At 45.1% G+C, this 18,251-nt stretch overlaps 1 protein-coding gene across 1 annotated transcript; it reads right to left on the bottom strand.

Moving 5' to 3' along the window:
- Positions 1-1,637: 1,637 nt before the first annotated feature.
- CELA1 (chymotrypsin like elastase 1) lies at positions 1,638-17,727 on the bottom strand. The gene is made up of 7 exons (XM_044915202.1): positions 17,722-17,727; positions 17,242-17,342; positions 16,209-16,334; positions 14,886-15,022; positions 13,526-13,671; positions 2,540-2,689; positions 1,638-1,789 (listed from the first exon to the last, which is right to left on the bottom strand). Exons 1-7 carry the CDS (start codon positions 17,725-17,727, stop codon positions 1,772-1,774), a joined length of 684 nt encoding a protein of 227 aa, XP_044771137.1. The 3' UTR covers positions 1,638-1,771.
- Positions 17,728-18,251: the final 524 nt, after the last annotated feature.

Below are 18,251 nucleotides of genomic sequence, written 5' to 3'. Positions count from 1 at the left end.
CTCCAAGAGGGGAAGAGGGTCAAGATGACTTCCTGACCAGGAGTGGAGAGGGAAGCTGGAGGCCCTTGTCTGCTGTCATTTCCCAGGCCATTCCCCCAAACAGACATAGTGCACTCAGGGCCAGCTGTGTGACGGGCATGCTGGGTGTTGGGAAACCAAGGATAAATTTTAAAAAAATGAGATCTCTGACCTCAAGATGCTTAAAGTCTGAGGTGGAGAGACGTTGGTAATCAGATGATTATAATATTATGTGCTTAATGCATTTATAGAGATGGATACAAAATTGTCAGGTCCTAGGTCATTAGGGTTTATTCTGGACGATAGCTGTGGGGATGGTCTAGAAGGGGCAGAGTGCAGAAAATGGAAGGACTTGATGTTGGATGGGAAGAAGAGGGGAGAAGCCCAGGGGATGGCAGTACTGTGGGAACACAGAGAAGGTGGTCACGATAACAGGTCTGTCGCTAGCAGAAGGAGGCCAACACCTGTGTCACTCTTGGCGTCCACGGCATCCTCAGCAATGCAACCCAGCCACTGCCTCCTAAGAAACCCTCTTCTGTGCCAGTCTCTTAGGAACTGAAATCGATGGTCACCAAATCATGTGGTTTTAGAGCAGGGACGATCTTCAGAAGTTAACTAGATGAGGAAACTGAGTCACAGAAAAAGCTGGTGACTTGCCCAAGGTTACCCAGTTCCTCAGTGTTGGGACCGAGATGGGAATACAGGCGTCCTGACCCAGCTTCTTACAGTGCATACACTGTTCCAGAGGCTTCTGCTGACACTGCAGCCTACAAATGCCAGGACCGGTCTTAGCCGGTTTCTCTGGTTATAACGTTAACTACCTATTCCCTCTTGTCTGGTCCTCGGGGTTCGCTATGAACAGCTGCTTCTCATCCTCTTCACCTTCTTTCAGTTCCCTCTTCCGTCTATTGTAGGCCACTCCAAAAGACTGAGCCCAGGTCAGGATCGGGCAGAATTATCAGCTTCCCAGTTCTCTGTGGTTTATAGAACCCCAGATCCGGTTGTCTATTTTAGTCCCAGCCTTGAAATGCTGACTCACACTTAGTTGGAGGCCCTCTATTGTGGTCTCTTCTCCGTTTTTGTTCTGCTCAACCCTTTCCTCTTTTTGTTCAGTATCTTCTTTTCTCCTTGTTTCTATTCTTGCCTCCCTCGTCTCCTTTGTAATTGGCCACTTTCTTTGTCTGCTGGCATCTGACCTACCACTGAATCCTATACTCCTATCTCTAGGGTATCCTAGTAGTTGCCATCACTCAGAACTTTGGGGTGAGCACCTGTTCTAGACCTGAAGCGGGGAACCAAAAGAAGGATGAGCCCACAGTCTACCTGGGAGAGTCCGGGCACATTTCAGCACTCAAGAACATTTTTAAAGCACTCTTTGCCTTTGCTTATAGCAAAGGCACATGGGAAGAAGAGCAGATGGGCAGATTGATAGATAGGTAGATCCGAAAATAATGCAAAAAGAATAATGTAAAACCATTCCCACTTGGCTTAGTTTGTGAACTGGTAGAGGTGGCGGTAAATGGAAGAACCAGCACAGAAATGTGATGACACCCAATGTGGATCCTAGAACTGCATTTCCTTTAGAGTGCTCCATTACAAACAAAAAGACTCAGGGTGGTAATGTATATTCAGTTGTATTTGCTTTTCTGTATCTAGCTGGGTGGTCTCGCAGAAAGTTTTGTCCTTGATGGTCTCAAGTCCTACTGTGGATCTAAGCATCATCCTGGGCAGGCTGTTGGATTCAGGAAGATGTTCAGTTGGAGGCAATAACCTGAAGGAAAAGCCGATATGTCCACAGTCAGTAACTTCTGCCCACCTCCCTTCTGTTTTCTTCCAGGACTCCTGGTTGAGGGTGGCCCTGCCCGGGTTTCTGGGGTAGTTCGAGGGGGGCAGGAAGTAGATCTCAGCTGTGTCGGGACAATTCAGTGTTATAGGCAGATGCCCAGCACTTAGTGGCAAGGACAGGCCTGGAGATGGTTGTGAATCAAAGTTCGTACCAAAAGACTCCAGAGTGTGTTTGAAGGCTGGAGGGCATAGGTGGGATGATGATGAAGTGGGTCAGTGTGGAGGTAAATTCTCACCTAACCTTTGAGCATTGTCTAGGGTGGTAAAACCTCTTGCCAAAGGGTAGAGCAGCTTCTCATAATGCCCTTAGAAAGAGCTCATGGGAGAAAATGTTAGTGACTCTTCCATTGCCCGAAAGCATGGGGGCCTTGCTGCAGCCGTTTTTTCCCTTGGCTTTGACTTAGGACAGCACTGATATGTGCCTGGTTGAGGTCTGCTGTAGTCACTGTCTTGCCCTAAGCAGTAAACACTTTGGTGAAGCCTGAGTGGGTATGCGGAGGGGGACCCAGGACGGCAGCATTATGGTGGGAAGGTGCACCACGGAGGCAAGGGAAAGGAGTAAATGAATGTGGTAAGGAAGATGGTGGCTTCCCCTGGCCAATTGCTGCTCCCCAACCCTGCCAGTACACGGGGGTTCAGATGACCGTGTTTCAACCCGTCATCTGGGAAGACTCACTGTGTTTATCCAGGAGATGTAGGCAGAGACCCGGGTGAAGACTGTGGGCTTCCTGGAGACATTACAGCCCAGGCTGGACACAAAGCTGGTCACTCCATGGACAGTGTACTTGCCACTCACCAAGCAATGGAGAGGGCCCCCAGAATCACCCTGCAGGGAGGAGAAGAAGGGGTCTAAAACTCCGTTTTTAAATCTCTGAACCTTTTTTTTTTTTTGCTTATACGCCCTCCCCATTTCTGCTTGTAAAATCTGGTGCAGTTTTAAAGTTCCAATTCAAATCCCCACTTCCTTCGTATCCCCACAATGCAGATGAAATCTCTTTTTCCTTTCGGGACAACTGCAGTATCTTTTCCTTTCTTTTGCTGCACTCATGTCATGTTCTGCCTTGTATTTTGGTTTCATAATTTGTTTCTACCTGCCACGCCTATCTGTGAGCTTCTTGAGACAGGAACTGTGTCTTACTGATACATTTCCTCTCCACAATGCTAGCATACAACTTTGAACATCTTAAGCTCAGTAGCTTTTATTGACTTACACCGAACCTGAGAGTAGGGGGAGTAGAGTGTTCTAATGATTTTTTCATCCCCAGCATTTAAACCAATGGTTCTCATTAGACTTAGCATTTAGACACAGGGTAGGTAGACAATGCATTAAACTAAACGGGGGTAAGGAAAAAAAACTGGGGTGTAAAGAGGAGTGAAAGTGATGTATTGGGTAGCAGTTACATGCTCAGGCTTAGAATCAGAGGAACCTGGGTTGATAGAATATGACCTTGACACTCTCTTCCTTATTCAGCTCCCAGGATGCCAGTTCTATAATTCCAGACAGAAAATGGAAAGATATTTCTCTGCAAAATCTGACCAGCATAAGAGGGAAGACCAGATGATCCTGCCATTCGAGGTCCCCTGCTGCAGTGGCCTCATTAGATCATCCAACAGACCAGTTCACCGTGGATGAATCCCACCAAAGGCTCAGAGCTACTGATCAGCTTTTTACCCTCACTCTGAAATAAGAGCAGATGGTGAAGGAGTGCCAAACATCTGAAGAAAGCCTCTAATGTAACAATAAAGTTCAAAACAAGGAGACAAAGAAATAAACAAAAAAATGAAGGCAATCAAGATTTGTAGGGAGAAGGAAACAAGCAATAAAAAACTATGATTGATATTGCATCCATGATACAAGAACAGCATGCTATTAAACAGAACATTCAGAAAACAAAAAAGAGCCTTTGGAAATTATGATTATGATTGTAGAAATGAAAGATTGGAAGGGTTGGAAGATAAAGTAGAACAAACAAACAAAATATAGAGAGACTAAGAAAATAAGAGGACTATCTAAGGAGGTAAGTAGGTGAATAACAGAAATTCTAGAGAGAATATAAAAATGGAGGGGAGGTAATCATCAACAAACATTTTCAGAACCAAAGTTCTGGAGTTTCTAAAATGAGAAAACCCACCAAGTCTCTTTCACAATAAATGCAAATAGACCCATACCAAGACACAAAACACAGGGGTCAAGAGAGGATAAAATAAGTCATTTACAAACTAGTGGACAGTGTGGGGTTGACTTAGTGATAAGTGGAATATATATTATTCAAATTAAAAAGATAGTTATTAACTCCAGGGAAAACAAAGTTCTGCAGGAAATGAAAAGTAATTTTAGAATATAATATGGATGAGAGGTCAGGCATGAAAAAAGAGGTAATCTTGCCCATTTGCAAGGACATGGATGGACCTCGAGGGCAGTATGCACAGTGAAACAAGTCAGACAGAGAAAGACAGATACATTATGATCTCTCTTCTATGTGAAATTTAAACACAGAACAAAACAAAACAAGCTCAGAGATACAGAGGACAGATTGGTGGTTGCCAGAGGTGGGGCGGTGTGGGTGGGGGAAGAAATGAAAAAAAAAACCAACTGCTTCCCTTTCTCATGAACTTACTGAAGAATTTGCAACATCAAATAGTGTGTAAGACAAGAAAGAGAAATAGAGGAACACATGACCAGGGACCCACAATAAAACACATACCCGCTTGGGTGTGCCAAGCATGTCTCTAGAAGAATATAGAGACAGACAAGAGCAGCTGTTGACTCCATGAGGATATAATTTTATATAATTCACTTATAAGCTGCTTTTGATCACAAAGCACTCTTCCAAAATATTCCAACTGTTAAAAAATGACAGGAGGCCTAAAATAAAGTCACTTACGCCAAGCTCTACGGAGACTTAATACCTAACCTAACTGTAGCTTCAGCCTCTCCCAGAAATGTGATCTTTAACCAGCCAACCTGGAAATTCCCAGTCAGCACTAGGAAGTAATCTGCTGATAGACCTCTTAGGAGGGCAACCTTGCCTAAAACAAGGCATTCTTTGCTAATAATTTCCTTTTTCCATTCTCTCTCTGCCTTTATAACCTTTTTCTTTTCTACAGCTTAATGAAGCTCCATTCTATTTTCTAGATGGGATGCTATCTGATTCATGAATCATTGAAGCCACTTTGATCTCTAAATTTAATCAGCTGAATATTTGTTACTTAACAGATTTGGTGGCAGAGGCCAGACCAAAGGACACTTCTGACAGCTCCAGGGACACCAAGAAACAGGTGAGTGTGGCATTTTGCGAACACTGAGTTTACGGTCTTTCTCACCATTTCCAAGGGCCGTGGGTAAGTCCCCTTGTCAGTTCCATTATAATGAACTCTCATCAGATCTTTAAAAATGGGCATTTTTGGGGCGCCTGGGTGGCTCAGTTGGTTAAGCAACTGCCTTCGGCTCAGGTCATGATCCTGGAGTCCCAGGATCGAGTCCCGCATCGGGCTCCCTGCTCAGCAGGGAGTCTGCTTCTCCCTCTGACCCTCCCCCCTCTTGTGCTCTGTCTCTAAAATAAATAAATAAAATCTTAAAAAAAAAAAAAAAAAAATGGGCATTTTTAAGTCTTTTATCATTTACAGAGAGTTACTGTTTTACTCAGATGATTTTACAAAAGCTTCCTGCAGATGTGTTTTATCTTCAGAGAAATTCATGGAAAAGAATCTGACAAGTACTCTAGAATACAGGTCTCTGATACTTTCAGATCAAGCAACTGAACTGGTTGAAAATTTCCGGAACTGATGGAAAAAATGGATTTAAATAGGACAAATGTTAATTACATGGGCCTACATGAATTGAGGAGGATGATTATAATTTCTATGACTTCTGGTTGAAAACATTGCTGGTTCTCTAATGTTTTGCTTTTCCAGATTTTAGGAAACCGTTTTTTTTTCTTTTATCTTCAGCTATCAACAATTTGGTGAGCTATATCTTTGTGACCAAAGATGAAACATTTCCTTTTTCTCCCTATCTGATCTCTCCATAATTTGAAAAGTCTCGAGTATTCTTTTCATGACAATATACCGTTGACCCTTGAACACCATGGGGGTTAGGGACACCAACTGCCCCTCCCTGCATAGTCAAAAATGCTCGGCAGGGAGTCTGCTTCTCCCTCTGACCCTCCCCCCTCTCATGTGCTTGCTCTCTCTCATTCTCTCTCTCTCAAATAAATAAATAAATAAAATCTTTAAAAAAAAAAAAAAAAATGCCCGTATAACTTTTTACTCCTTGAAAATGTAACTAGCCTACTACTGACCAAAGCCTTACTGATAATATAAACAGTCGATTAACACATATGTTATATGTGTTCTATACTGTATTCTTACAGTAAAGTAACCTAGATAAAAGAAAATGTGATTTAAAAATCATAAGGAAGAGAAAATACATTTATTGTTCTATATTGGAAAAGATCCACATATCAGTCAACCCACATAGTTCAAACCCATGTTTTTCCAGGGTAACTGTAGTTAGTTATTTACAGAGGTTCAATGAGAATCTGATCTCCTTGTATAATAAGACACAATTGGGGGGCGCCTGGGTGGCTCAGTCATTAAATGTCTGCCTTCGGCTCAGGTCATGATCCCAGGGTCCTGGGATTGAGCCCCGCATCCGGCACCCTGCTCGGTGGGAAGCCTGCTTCTTCCTCTCCCACTCCCCCTGCTTGTATTCCCTCTCTTGCTGTCTCTTTCTCTCTGTCAAATAAATAAAAATCTTAAAAAAAAAAAGGCACAATTGGAAACACTGGTTATATTACCAAAGCCCTGATTAGAATATCATATTTAAGAAAGTTGTGTATAGGCTCAGATATGACCAGACAGTTTCAAGGAACTAAGGTTGACTTTACAGAGCCAATAAAGCCTCATGGAAAAATTGACCTGGTATTTTGCTTACAAGGTTCCAGCAAAGCAGTCTTCAAAAGAGCTTACGTTGAAACTAACAATACGTTCTATGTTAATTAGATTTAAATAAAGTTAAGATAGAAATTTTAAAAAAAGAGCTTATGTGGTCAATCACTATTCTTGCTGCACTTATGTAAATCAGGCAATGTTTAAAGCAAACTAATTAGCTTTACTATAAAAAATGAAGGTAATTGTAGAGAGAAGAAATTATGTTTACACTTTCATGTGTATTAGATTCTAATCCTGTTAATTGTCTTTGAGGTTCTATTATACACCTGTAAATTGGCCTGGATCCTGAATTCTTCCAGTTTCCTAAAAAAAATCTGGCTGTGACTCTTCACACTAACACTTCCAATTTTCTCTCACCCTTCTGTTTTGGAATCGATAAGAACAAAGACTGCCCTTGAATCTCCTTGGAAGGGACGACACCAGGTCCTCCTCACCACCCAGAGGGCAGCCAGACTCCAGGGACTTAATTAAGCCTTGGACATGCATCTCACAGCTGGAGAAGGCCCCACCTGACATCTGGTCCCACACAAGTGTTGGAGACCTCCCAGGCAAAGTCACTAGGGAGAGAAGTAGCTGACATCGAGGTAGACTGCTTTCTCCCAAGAGGCCAGTTCAAGACTTCATACTCTAACTAAATATGAAGCCCTTTCTTCTTCCCTTTCTTTCCTTTACTCTGGTGCTGGCCTGGAAATAGAACACCATCATCCACATCTCCTGGGCCATGGCTAAGGGCGGTAGCCTCTGGAACTTAGAACAACTTTTTATTTCAGACTAAGAGAAGACCTAACTCTCCCCTGGCTTGAATGGGCAAATGGAACAATCCCTGAGAATGAATCCATCTAACAGTGCCACCTGATCGAAAAGTGGTTTGTGCCCCGAGAGAGTTTGTCTTTGTCCATGGTGGTTATCACCCTCCTTGGGCCTACAAAGGACTAGATAGCTGGCACAGAGCCAGGAAGTGCCTTTTAGGTTATCCAAGTGTGCCTGCAGACTTGCCACAAATGAACTAAGACACCTACCTCATTGTACAACTCCCCTGGATTTACATCATCAAGTTAGAGGAAGAACTGAGTTAGAAAGGAATCATTGATTATTCATGACTCAGGATTCCCTTCCTTTGGTAGGGCCACACTTCCCTGGTTAGGAGTAGAGTAAATGTACATCAGAATATGAACAGAAACCTCTCTTTAACTCTTGAAGACCTGGTAGAATCTGTTGCCAAGACAAGAGATGCCCCACAAAGACCCTTAGATTCTCTGGCCAAAGCTGTTCTTGATGATAGGATAGTCCTTAATTATCCCTAGCTGAGCGAGGGGATGTCTGTGCTGTGGCCAGCACCACCTGTCGCACCTCGATTAACACTTCTGGAGGAGCTGGAACTCACATAAGATCACCGAGCAAGCTACTTGGCTTAAAAGGCTGACTCCTACAATGGGATCTCTCTTTGACTTCTTTGATTTTGATTGTTTGGGACCATGGCTCCAAAGTGCATTCCAAACATCAGGAATGAATCCTGCTTATAGTAATCATCATAGTCTGCCTGGTCTGTTGTTATCCTCTCAACAGCTTCAAATGCATGTTCACAGCCGCTGGCCACCAAGCAAGTGATCCCCCCAAGACAGAAACAGCAAAAAAGGAATGAAGAGAATGAGCAATGTAAAGATTGTGAACCTGAAGTCACGTGGCCTGTGAATATCACAGAGGTTAAGCCAAAACCCATCATGACTTGTGAATACCACACAAAGGATCAAGAGAATTTCACAAAAAGCTGTGAGAACTGCAGAGCAGGAGCTGAGAGTAGCACTAATGCTTTACATTTTGATCGTACCTCTCAGGTAAGCTGAGAATCTCATCAAAAGTGGGGGATTTTTTGGGCGCCTGGGTGGCTCAGTTGGTTGGGCGACTGCCTTCGGCTCGGGTCATGATCCTGGAGTCCCGGGATCGAGTCCCGCATCGGGCTCCCTGCTCAGCGGGGAGTCTGCTTCTCCCTCTCCCACTCCCCCCTCTCATGCTCTATCTCATTCTCTCAGATGAATAAATAAAATCTTAAAAAAAAAAAGTGGAGGATTTTTTTTTAAAGGAGAAGCAAGTTTTTTTTGTTTTGTTTTGTTTTTAAAGATTTACTTACTCATTTCAGAGAGAGAGAGAGAAAGAGCACGAGCAGCAGAGGGAGAGAGAGAATTTCAAGCAGACTCAGATGGGGGCTCGATCTGGTGACCTAGAGATCACAACCACGGGATCGCGATTGGAGCCTAAACTAAGAGCCCGGTTGCCCAACTGACTGCACCACCCAGGCGCCCCTCTTCCACCCAAATTCTAGTGGGGGTTTGAGAATATTTTGGGACTAGAGGAATGGAAGGTAATTAAGTTATATATAATACTATTGTCTTATGCTAATTGAAATAAACAGAAACACAGGCTCTGGAGAGATGGAAGATGTGGCTGAGGATTTGAGGGCAGAAGGAGGAGCTGGGAAAGAGCTCAGTGGGAATGAGTGGATTGAGGTGAGGGGGGCTCAGCGAATCCAGTCTGAGGTGAAGGGTTGGGGCCCAGCAGTCTGAACACCCAGAAGACACAGTCTTGGGAACTGCAGTGGGAAAGGCTTTGGAGACAAAACTGCCTCAGAGAACTGTCAATTTGGAGCCACTGCCAGAAAAAGAGTACTCTGCTTTTTCAGAGTTCAAGACCCTGAGGGAGGAGAGGGAAAGTGAATTAATTCAGAAAGGTTAAACCTTAGGGTAAAAGGGGGAAGCTAGAGGGTGGGGACCTGGCAGAGACTGCCTTGTGTATCAGGTTCTACTTGCATGTAGGGCTCCTAGAATGCAGGAAACTGGACAAACTGGGAGGAGTTGGTCGCCTTGCTTCCGTGGTTCTAAGTGCTCACCAGGAATCTTTGATCATTTGATTCTGCTATTTCAGCCAGCCTCCCAGCCTCCTGCTGGCTTCTCTTCTTCCACCTAGCACAGACCTTGCTGTTGGTCTGCACTCTTGTCCTTTGGCTCCAGTCAAGGCAGGAAAACCCAGCCCTGGATTAACCCATTCCCTGCAACTGGGTCTCGAGTCAAACGGAGTGAATCATATACTCAGTCACTGCATGGTCTCCAACCTCACCCTATCAGGAACATCTTGGAGGCTGATCATTGTCCCACTCACTTTAATTAATCCAGACCCATACAACCCTTGTTCCTTCATTCTCAGCATTCAAACTGACTCCTAGTTTATAAGTAAATAGAAAATTAATGCGGAACACCTGCCATCCTCCAGCCAGCCAGCCTGTACACTCTTTCAGATCCGTGCACATTTTGGTATTTTGCTCTATCCCTTCCTGTTCCAGCTCCACCTGTGCCCTTGGTTTCATCTCTCCTTCTCCTCTTGGATCTTGTGCCATCCACTCCTTTCTCTCTCTGACCCTACAAGATCCTTTCTTCTTGCCTATTAACACACTCAGTGGTCCCATACTATATTCACCCCCTCCGTGACCTGTCATCGTCCTCAAAGCTATCAGACTTTTTTCCATCCAAGATTGGATGCCTTGGATGCCAAGAATGGTCCCTTTCTTTCATCCAAGATTCTTGGAAGGGGATTCTACATTCCTTACTATGCTTCTCATTGTCTCTTCATTTCATACCTTCAATAAAGCTTCTCCCCTCTCCTGACACTGTTCTTGCCACAGTTACCGGTGACCCACCAACGGCCCAAGTAGGCCCTTTCCAGTTACCTACTGTGGCTGCTGGATGCTCTGTATACTGTGTATGACACATCAGTATTTCCTGAGATTCTGGGAAACGCTTATGATCTCTAATCCCTTTTTAAGTCTTATGGGTTCTCTGTCCCCCACCTATCCCTGAAGCGCCCAAGTATTCATGTTATCACAGTTCTTTCCTCAACTCACTGTTCTTTTCTCATTCTACAACTTCTCCCCTGTGGGATGGGGGTGGGTGGTGGGTGGGGGGTGGATCTCACCTGCTGTGTCTCTAGTCTGGCTCTCCCCCTAAGTTCTACTTCCTATATCTAATTACTTACTGGTTAACTATACCTGAACGTCCTACTGGGATTTCAGACTCAACTTGTTCAGAACCAAATTCACCACCTTCTCTCCCAAGTCCTATAAACCTTCTCTCATTGGAGGCAGCAAACCCCTCCCAGATCACTTAAACCAGATGCCTGAAAGTCATTCCAGGTCCTCCTCTTTCTGTCTCCTCTCTGCTGCCCTAGTTCAAGCCCTCAAATCTATCGCCTAGATAATTACAATAGTCTCCTAACCTGTCTCTTGGCCAACCTTACCCTCTTCAAAGACATGCTTGCCTTGTCATCAGACAGTGCCTCTAAAAAGGCAAATCTGATCATGCTATTCTCCTCTTCATAACTCTTCAGTGGTTTCCCAGGCCTAAGAGATAAAGTTCATGTCCCTAAGCATATGATGGAGGTTCATGGCAGGCTGCTGCCCGCAAATATACCACTTTGGGATATTGATTATTCTCAATTAAAGTTACTTAAGAACAGACAGTGTAAGGACATTCTAACCCTACTTTGTTCCTTTGAAAGCAGAAAATAATCACCCATGTGAAAGGGACTCTCCCCGTACCAGGAGGTAAGGAGACATCTTTATCATTAGAGATAGGGAATTTAGGGCTATATAACAAACCCTGTTAACTTCACCCTGTTGCTTCTTCACTCATTTACCCCAAGCCCAAATGTCTTTGTCCTGTCAATTCTTCACAAATTTATTATTTCTTTGTCTAAAAGGTCTTTGTCTTTGAGTCTCATATTTTTATGAGCTTCTCCACATAAAAAGCAAATTAAATCTGTTTTTCTCCTGTTAATCTGTCTTACACCAATTTAATTATCAGATGAGCCGAAGAATGTAGAAGGGAAGAAGGAAAAAATTTTCTTCCCCCGCACATGGCACTTGAAGCCCTAAGTCAAGAGGCTCCTACTTGCCTCTAGCGTCATTTCTTGACATTCCCTGGTATGGTAATAGTTTATGTTCTAGCTCAGGGGTCAGCACACTTTTTCTATAAAGGGCCAAATAGTAAATATTTTAGATTTTGCAGGCTATAGAGTCTCTGTCACAACTATTCAACTCTATGAAAGTAGCCATAAACAATATGCAAGTAAACAAGTGTGGCTATATTTATTCCAATTAAATGCTTTTTTATGAACATTGGAATTTTATATTTTTCATGTGTCATGACATTATTCTTTTTTAAATTTATTCTCGGGGTGCCTGGGTGGCTCAGTCATTAAGCGTCTGCCTTCGGCTCAGGTCATGATCCCAGGGTCCTGGGATCGAGCCCCACATCGGGCTCCCTGCTCGGCCGGAAGCCTGCTTCTCCCTCTCCCACTCCCCCTGCTTGTGTTCCCTCTCTCGCTGTGTCTCTCTGTCAAATAAATAAATAAAATCTTGAAAAAAAATTTATTCTCAACCATTTAAAAATGTAAAAACCAGGGCGCCTGGGTGGCGCAGTTGGTTAAGCAGCCAACTCTTGGTTTTGGCTCAGGTTGTGATCTCAGGGTGGTGAGATTGAGCTCCACATCAGGCTCCTCACTGAGTGCAGAGTCTGCTTGAGATTCTCTCTCCTTCTCCCTCTGCCCCTCCCGCTTATGCTCTCTCTTTCAAAATAAATACACAAATCTTAAAAAAAAAAAAACAAACTTAAAAAAATAAAAATGTAAAAACCATTCTTAGCTCATAGACTATAGAGAAACAGACAGCAGGCAGGATTTGGAAGTTTGTGGGCTCTGACTTCTGCTCTAGCTGTAGGGAACGCCCTGTAATTCTCTACATGTTCTAGAGGGTTTCTTGGCCCATGCCCTCATTCATGTCAATCTCTCTGAATAGCTTTTCCCCTTCTGCCTGGCTTTCTCCTATGTAAGCATCAGGACTTGCTTATAGACTCTGCTTTCTTGGGGAAGACAAGTCTTTTTTGACCCCAACAGGTACAGGTAAGTGCCTATCTTTTAGGCTCCTGTATTGCCCACTGCATATTTTTATTATAACACTTACCCACATTGTATTACAATGTTCTATCACATGTCTGCTCCTGCCCTTCCTCCACTAAACCCTCGGTTTGAGTCATCTTTGTATCCCTAACACTTAGCACAGTGCCTGGCATTTAATAGGTAATCAAGAACATTTGTTGAACTGCATTAAGATATCTGTAAGATGGTATACTGCTGATTGACCCTGTCTAAATAGAAGAAGAAGATTCTATTTATATATATAAATGACTATAACACTATTTTGTGTGCTTTCTCTTGCTGTATTCACCTGTCTACACTTCTGGAAATACTACCGAGGTAAAGGGGTGGTGGTGGAGGAGTTACAAGAAAAGTGGGGGTTGATGGGAAGAGAGCTTCCTCATACACAATTAACAACCACCACTCTGGGCTGTAAAAAGTCTAGGTGGCTAACAGCTTCTAAGGACCACACACACACACCGACACACAAATGTTGGGCCACATACTAGCTTTTGAGGTTAGGGTGCTGGGCACGATGAATTTTAGGGTTCCTTTCAAGTTTGAGATTCTGTGAGTCTAGAGTTCCTGGCACAGACTCATTCTCACTGGGACGCAAGAGTAGCAAGTCAGGTCTGTACGTGGGAGTGCGAGGCGGTGTAGAAAGGAAGTGAGGAGAAGGTGGGGGATGGGGGGGCTGAGAGGGGAGGGGCCTAGTGTGGGATTTCTGACACTTCCTGCATGCGTTCACCTGGCATCCTGAGCGAACCCCGTCTCCTCCAGCGCATACCATGGTTCTCTTCATGGTGGAGCCCCAGAAAGATGAGCTGGAGCAGGTGATGTAGTCCACAGAGGGCAGGTAGGCCTGCTGCAGCCTCCGTGCCAGCTGCCCATTGGCTGAACAGGACGCACAGAGTTGGAGGTCAGCACCAGGTGCTCTCCGGGGGAAAAACTCTTCCACACCCTGCCCAACCTTCCCAGGCTCTGAAGAAAGCTGAACTCAGGGCAAGCACATTGCGTGCCATAGATCCTCCCCCTTCCCCTCATTATATGGAGGCTACAGGCCCCTTCCTTCAGGGGTCATCCTGTGTCTCTGTCCCAAGCTCCAAACCACCAACCTCCAATCTCCTACGCCTGCTTTTTTTTTTTTTTTTTTTAAGATTCTATTTATTTATTTGACAGAGAGATAGCAGAACACAAGCCGGGGGAGTGGGAGAGGGAGAAGCAGGCTTCCCGCTGAGCAGGGAGTCCGATGTGGGGCTCGATCCCAGGACCCCGGGATCATGACCTGAGCCGAAGGCAGACGCTTAACGACTGAGCCACCCAGGTGCCCCTCTCCTACTCCTGCTTAAAAAAAGAAAAGAAAAATTAAAGTGACCAAAATGGTCTTATTTGTTGAGGACTCTCCTGCTTTCACCTTACACTGCAAACCGTACGAAGCAGAACTGGGACCATACCCCCTTATTTTCATTTCACAAGAGCTACCTCTACGGAGGTAGTGTGATGGTGTAATGACCACCAAAGTGGGAGCCAGGATACCTGGGTCCTGGCCCCAGCTAACTAGTTACTAACTAGTCATGTGATCTTACACAGGGTCTTTACTTTTGCTGGGCCTTAGTTTCCTCATGTATAAAATGAGAGGCGGGGGCGCCTGGGTGGCTCAGTCGGTTAAGCGTCAGACTCTTGATTTCCGCTCAGGTTGTGATCTCAGGGTCCTGAGATCGAGTCCCATGGGGGCTCCATGCTTAGTGGGGAATCTGCTTGAGACTCTTTCCCTCTCCCTCTGCGCTTCCCCACCACGCTCACTTGCAGGCTCTCTCTCTCTCTCTCACATAAATAAATAAATCTTTTAAAATAAAATAAAATTAAATGAGAGGCAGGTACAAAATATTCTCTGAGGTTTTTTGTTTTTGTTGTTTTTTTTAGTTATGAGTCTATGTGACTTGACTATTCCATGGCCTGTTCTTAGCTTGATTTCATGTACCAGTTATTTTATCTCTGGTTCCTTGATTCTGGCTATGAACACCTAGGACCACAGAAAAATGTGCCCCAGAAGCCCCGCTACCTACTCAAGATCCATGTGGTGGATGGTGCCCATGTAGGTGACTTACTCTTGGTCCTGCCCCAGCCTGTGATGTAGCAGGGGCTGTTGTTGGCCAGGATGGTTCCCTCCTGTGGCAGAACACCCAGCTGGACATAGCTGTTGAGGGTCACTTTCTGGGCCAGGCGCAGCAGGGCAATGTCATAGCTGTGGGAGGAAAGGAGCCAGCTCAGGCCTTCCTTCAGGTCAGCATAGGGACTGGCCCTCACTAAGCCGTTGTGTCCCCAGAGAATTAGAAACTAACAGCTTTAGGGGCGTCTGGGGGGCTCCGTCGGCTAAGTGTCTGCCTTTGGCTTAGGACCCTGGGATCAAGTCCTGCATCAGGCTCCTCTGCCCCCCATTTGTGCTTGCTCTCTCTCTCTCTAGGGCTCTCTCTCTCTCAAATAAATAAATAAATAAAATCTTTTAAAAAAAAAGAAACTAACAACTTTAGGGGCGTCTGGGTGGCTCAGTTGGTTAAGCGCCCGACTCTTGATTTTGGCTCAGGTCATGATCTCAGGGTTGTGGGATTGAGCCCCATATCGGAATCTGCGCTCAGCAGACAGTCTGCTTGAGAATTTCTCTCCCTCTCCCTCCCCCTATGCACACAGTCTCTCTCTCTAAAATAAATAAGTCAATCTTTAAAGGAAAAAAAAAGAAAAAATTATTAAAAAAAAAAGAAACTAACGACTTTGAAGGAGGAGGGGACTGACTTGCTGGGGCTCAGACTTGACACAGTTGGATGGTAGGCTAAGTTTAACAGCAGCACCTGCTGGTGAGGTCTTGGTGTTGTAGTCTAGCTGTGACCTCTGCAACCCAGGGGAGTGGAGCTTACATCTCTCAGTTATGACAGGGGGGATCAGAAAGGAGCAGAGCGGTAGTAGAGAAGAATTCTCAGAGAAGAAAGATGAAAAATGCTGCGTGTTTCTGAAAGCTCTGCAGAAATATCCCAGTTACCTGAACCCGCCCCGCGACCCCCATTCTCCAGAGAATCAACCACCATTTTAACTACTTCCTTTCCAAAAGTTTATGGCTCAGTCTTGCAGGAGTTTTTTTCATGTAAGATTCATTTTAAGAAATTTACTTTTGCTGGTGGCGTCTATTCCAGAAAATGAATAATAAATAACAACACAGATGGAAAACATTAAACTCTGCAGAGAAGGAGTTTCAGGGGATCCAATCATGCAGACCAGCCTAGATCAAAGAACTCCCAAAGACCTTCAAAAATTCCCAAGCCTTCCAAAATCCAAATTCTCAGAGTCCTTCTGAATGAATGTGAGGGACGCCAAGACCCTGTTGCTGGCCAGTCAGCCCTCGACCTCCCAGCCCGAGGCCAGCCCAGCCGTGCCCCTACCCGGCAGCCACGTTATTGCTGTTCCAGGATGGATGCACAACGATCTTCTGCACACTCACAGACTGCTCGGTGCCATCATTCTGGTTCAGGTTGTGTTCTCCAACCACCACACGGAAGGTCATTGGTCTGGAGTGACAGAGGAGAAGGAACCCCTGAGGGATCCAGGGGGCTCTTTCCCCTCAGATAAAAGCTGGGAAACCATCTCACGTCCTATTTAGGACAGGCAGCCATCTTATCTGACCCAGGCAGAAGGCGGACGAAAGACCCTGGAAGATGAGGAAGTAACAAGCTCTCTCCTTCTCTAATTTACTAACTTGGGGGAGTGACAAAAACTACCATCAACTTCATTGCCCAGTTTATGAGGTTAAGCATCATAGACTGGATATCTCATAACCTGGGAGGGGTGTGGTGAGCACAAATGATACAACGGTTCTCAGCCCACAGAGGGGTCTGGGGGAGGTTATACACCAATAGTTCTTAAAACACGATCCCTGAACCAGCAGCAGCAGCAGCAGCAGCAGCATAACCTGGAAACTTGTTAGAAATGCAGATTATCAGGCTCAACCTGAACCTACCAAGTCAGAAGCTCTGCTGGGAAAGACCCAGCAATCTGTGCCTTCCAGGTGATTCTGATTCGTGCTCAGATTTGAGAACAATGGCTCAAGACAATATGAAAAAAATGGTTACCAGCCAGGCGTTGACCAGGCACTGAGATAGTCACCTACTTAATCCTCCTAATAACTCTACGAAGTAGGTATTATTACCCCCATGTTAGAAATAAGAGAATGAGAGCTTAGAGAAGCTAAGTAAGCCATCCAAGGTCACAAAGGTAGAAGAAGGTGGACTGGGATTTGAACCAAAGCTTGCCTGATGCCCAAATCTGTACTTTTCATTATATCCTGCTACCTCCCTGCAGGACCCCCAACACTCCCTTAGAGTCTTGCCCCGAGTGCTCAGAGATATGTATTCCTTGAGAAAGGCCAGACTTCTCCCCTTCCAGGGGCTCAGCAAAGCTGGGTTTTGTTTTTCTCACGTGTCCATGCAGTGAGCAGCCGTCATCACCCAGTTCTGTTTGATGAGGGTCCCTCCACAGGTGTGATACCACTTGCCCCCAGACAGGTACTGGAGGGAAATCTAGAAGGGGAGGGGAGAAAAGAGGGAGAGGCTGGTGTTTCTTAAGAGGCTTTGCCCCAACCTACCTGTTACACTTCCTTCAATTCCTGCCGTCCTTCAAAACCTTCTCCAACTCTGTGGGCTAGAGGTGGCCGAGGGGCTTCATGGGACCTGTTGGTTGCTACTGTTCAGTTGTTGGTGGCTCCCTGGAGTGGTGGTGAGAAGGGGTGTGCAGATGGCGCTGGGGTCAGCAGGAAAGAGGGCTCCGTTGTTGGGTGATGCTTGCTGGGCCCATGGGTGATGCTTGCTGTGTCCATGGATGGGGGGAGGAAAGGTGCACAGACAGGTGACATCCCTACTCTGGGTTGTTGCAAAGGGTCAAGAACCCAGGTCCTGTTACCTCCATTGCCTCTTGGTAGGAAATGTGGCCATGGAATTTCTCCATCACCTGAGCCCACTGGCTCGGGTCTCCAGAGCTCCCCCTCCAAGGTCTCCAAGACATACCCTATCCCCCTCCCCCAGGGAATAAGAACGACCTCTGGAATACTCATTTTTACCAGCTCATGTCGTCTTCAGCACCTCCTATTCCACAATAGCTCTACTTCTGAAAACTGGGCTGCAAACTTTTGTGAACTGAATTTCATTCTAACTGCCATGATTCCTCTGAAAGTGGCCATTCCCTGGTTAATTTGCTGTTTCTACACAGAAGTTATTACTTCTAGAGAATGAATCAATAGGTATGGAGGCATTGCGAGGATCGATTTCACTTTTTAAATTCATATTGTTCTGTATTATTTGGCTTCTCTACAGCATTACTTTTGTAATTAAAAATGAGAATATCTTTTGGGACATTAGCTATTTTGGGCAATGGCGCCAATCCTCTTCAGGTGGGAAGTAGATCCCTAGGAGGGACCAGCCATTCAATGCCAA

The sequence above is a fragment of the Neomonachus schauinslandi genome, chromosome 5 (genome assembly GCF_002201575.2).
Source record: "Neomonachus schauinslandi chromosome 5, ASM220157v2, whole genome shotgun sequence".
In the NCBI taxonomy this organism is placed as follows: domain Eukaryota; kingdom Metazoa; phylum Chordata; class Mammalia; order Carnivora; family Phocidae; genus Neomonachus; species Neomonachus schauinslandi.
The sequence above is the reverse complement of the archived record's forward strand: the minus strand, read 5'-3'. Positions and strand labels throughout refer to the sequence as shown.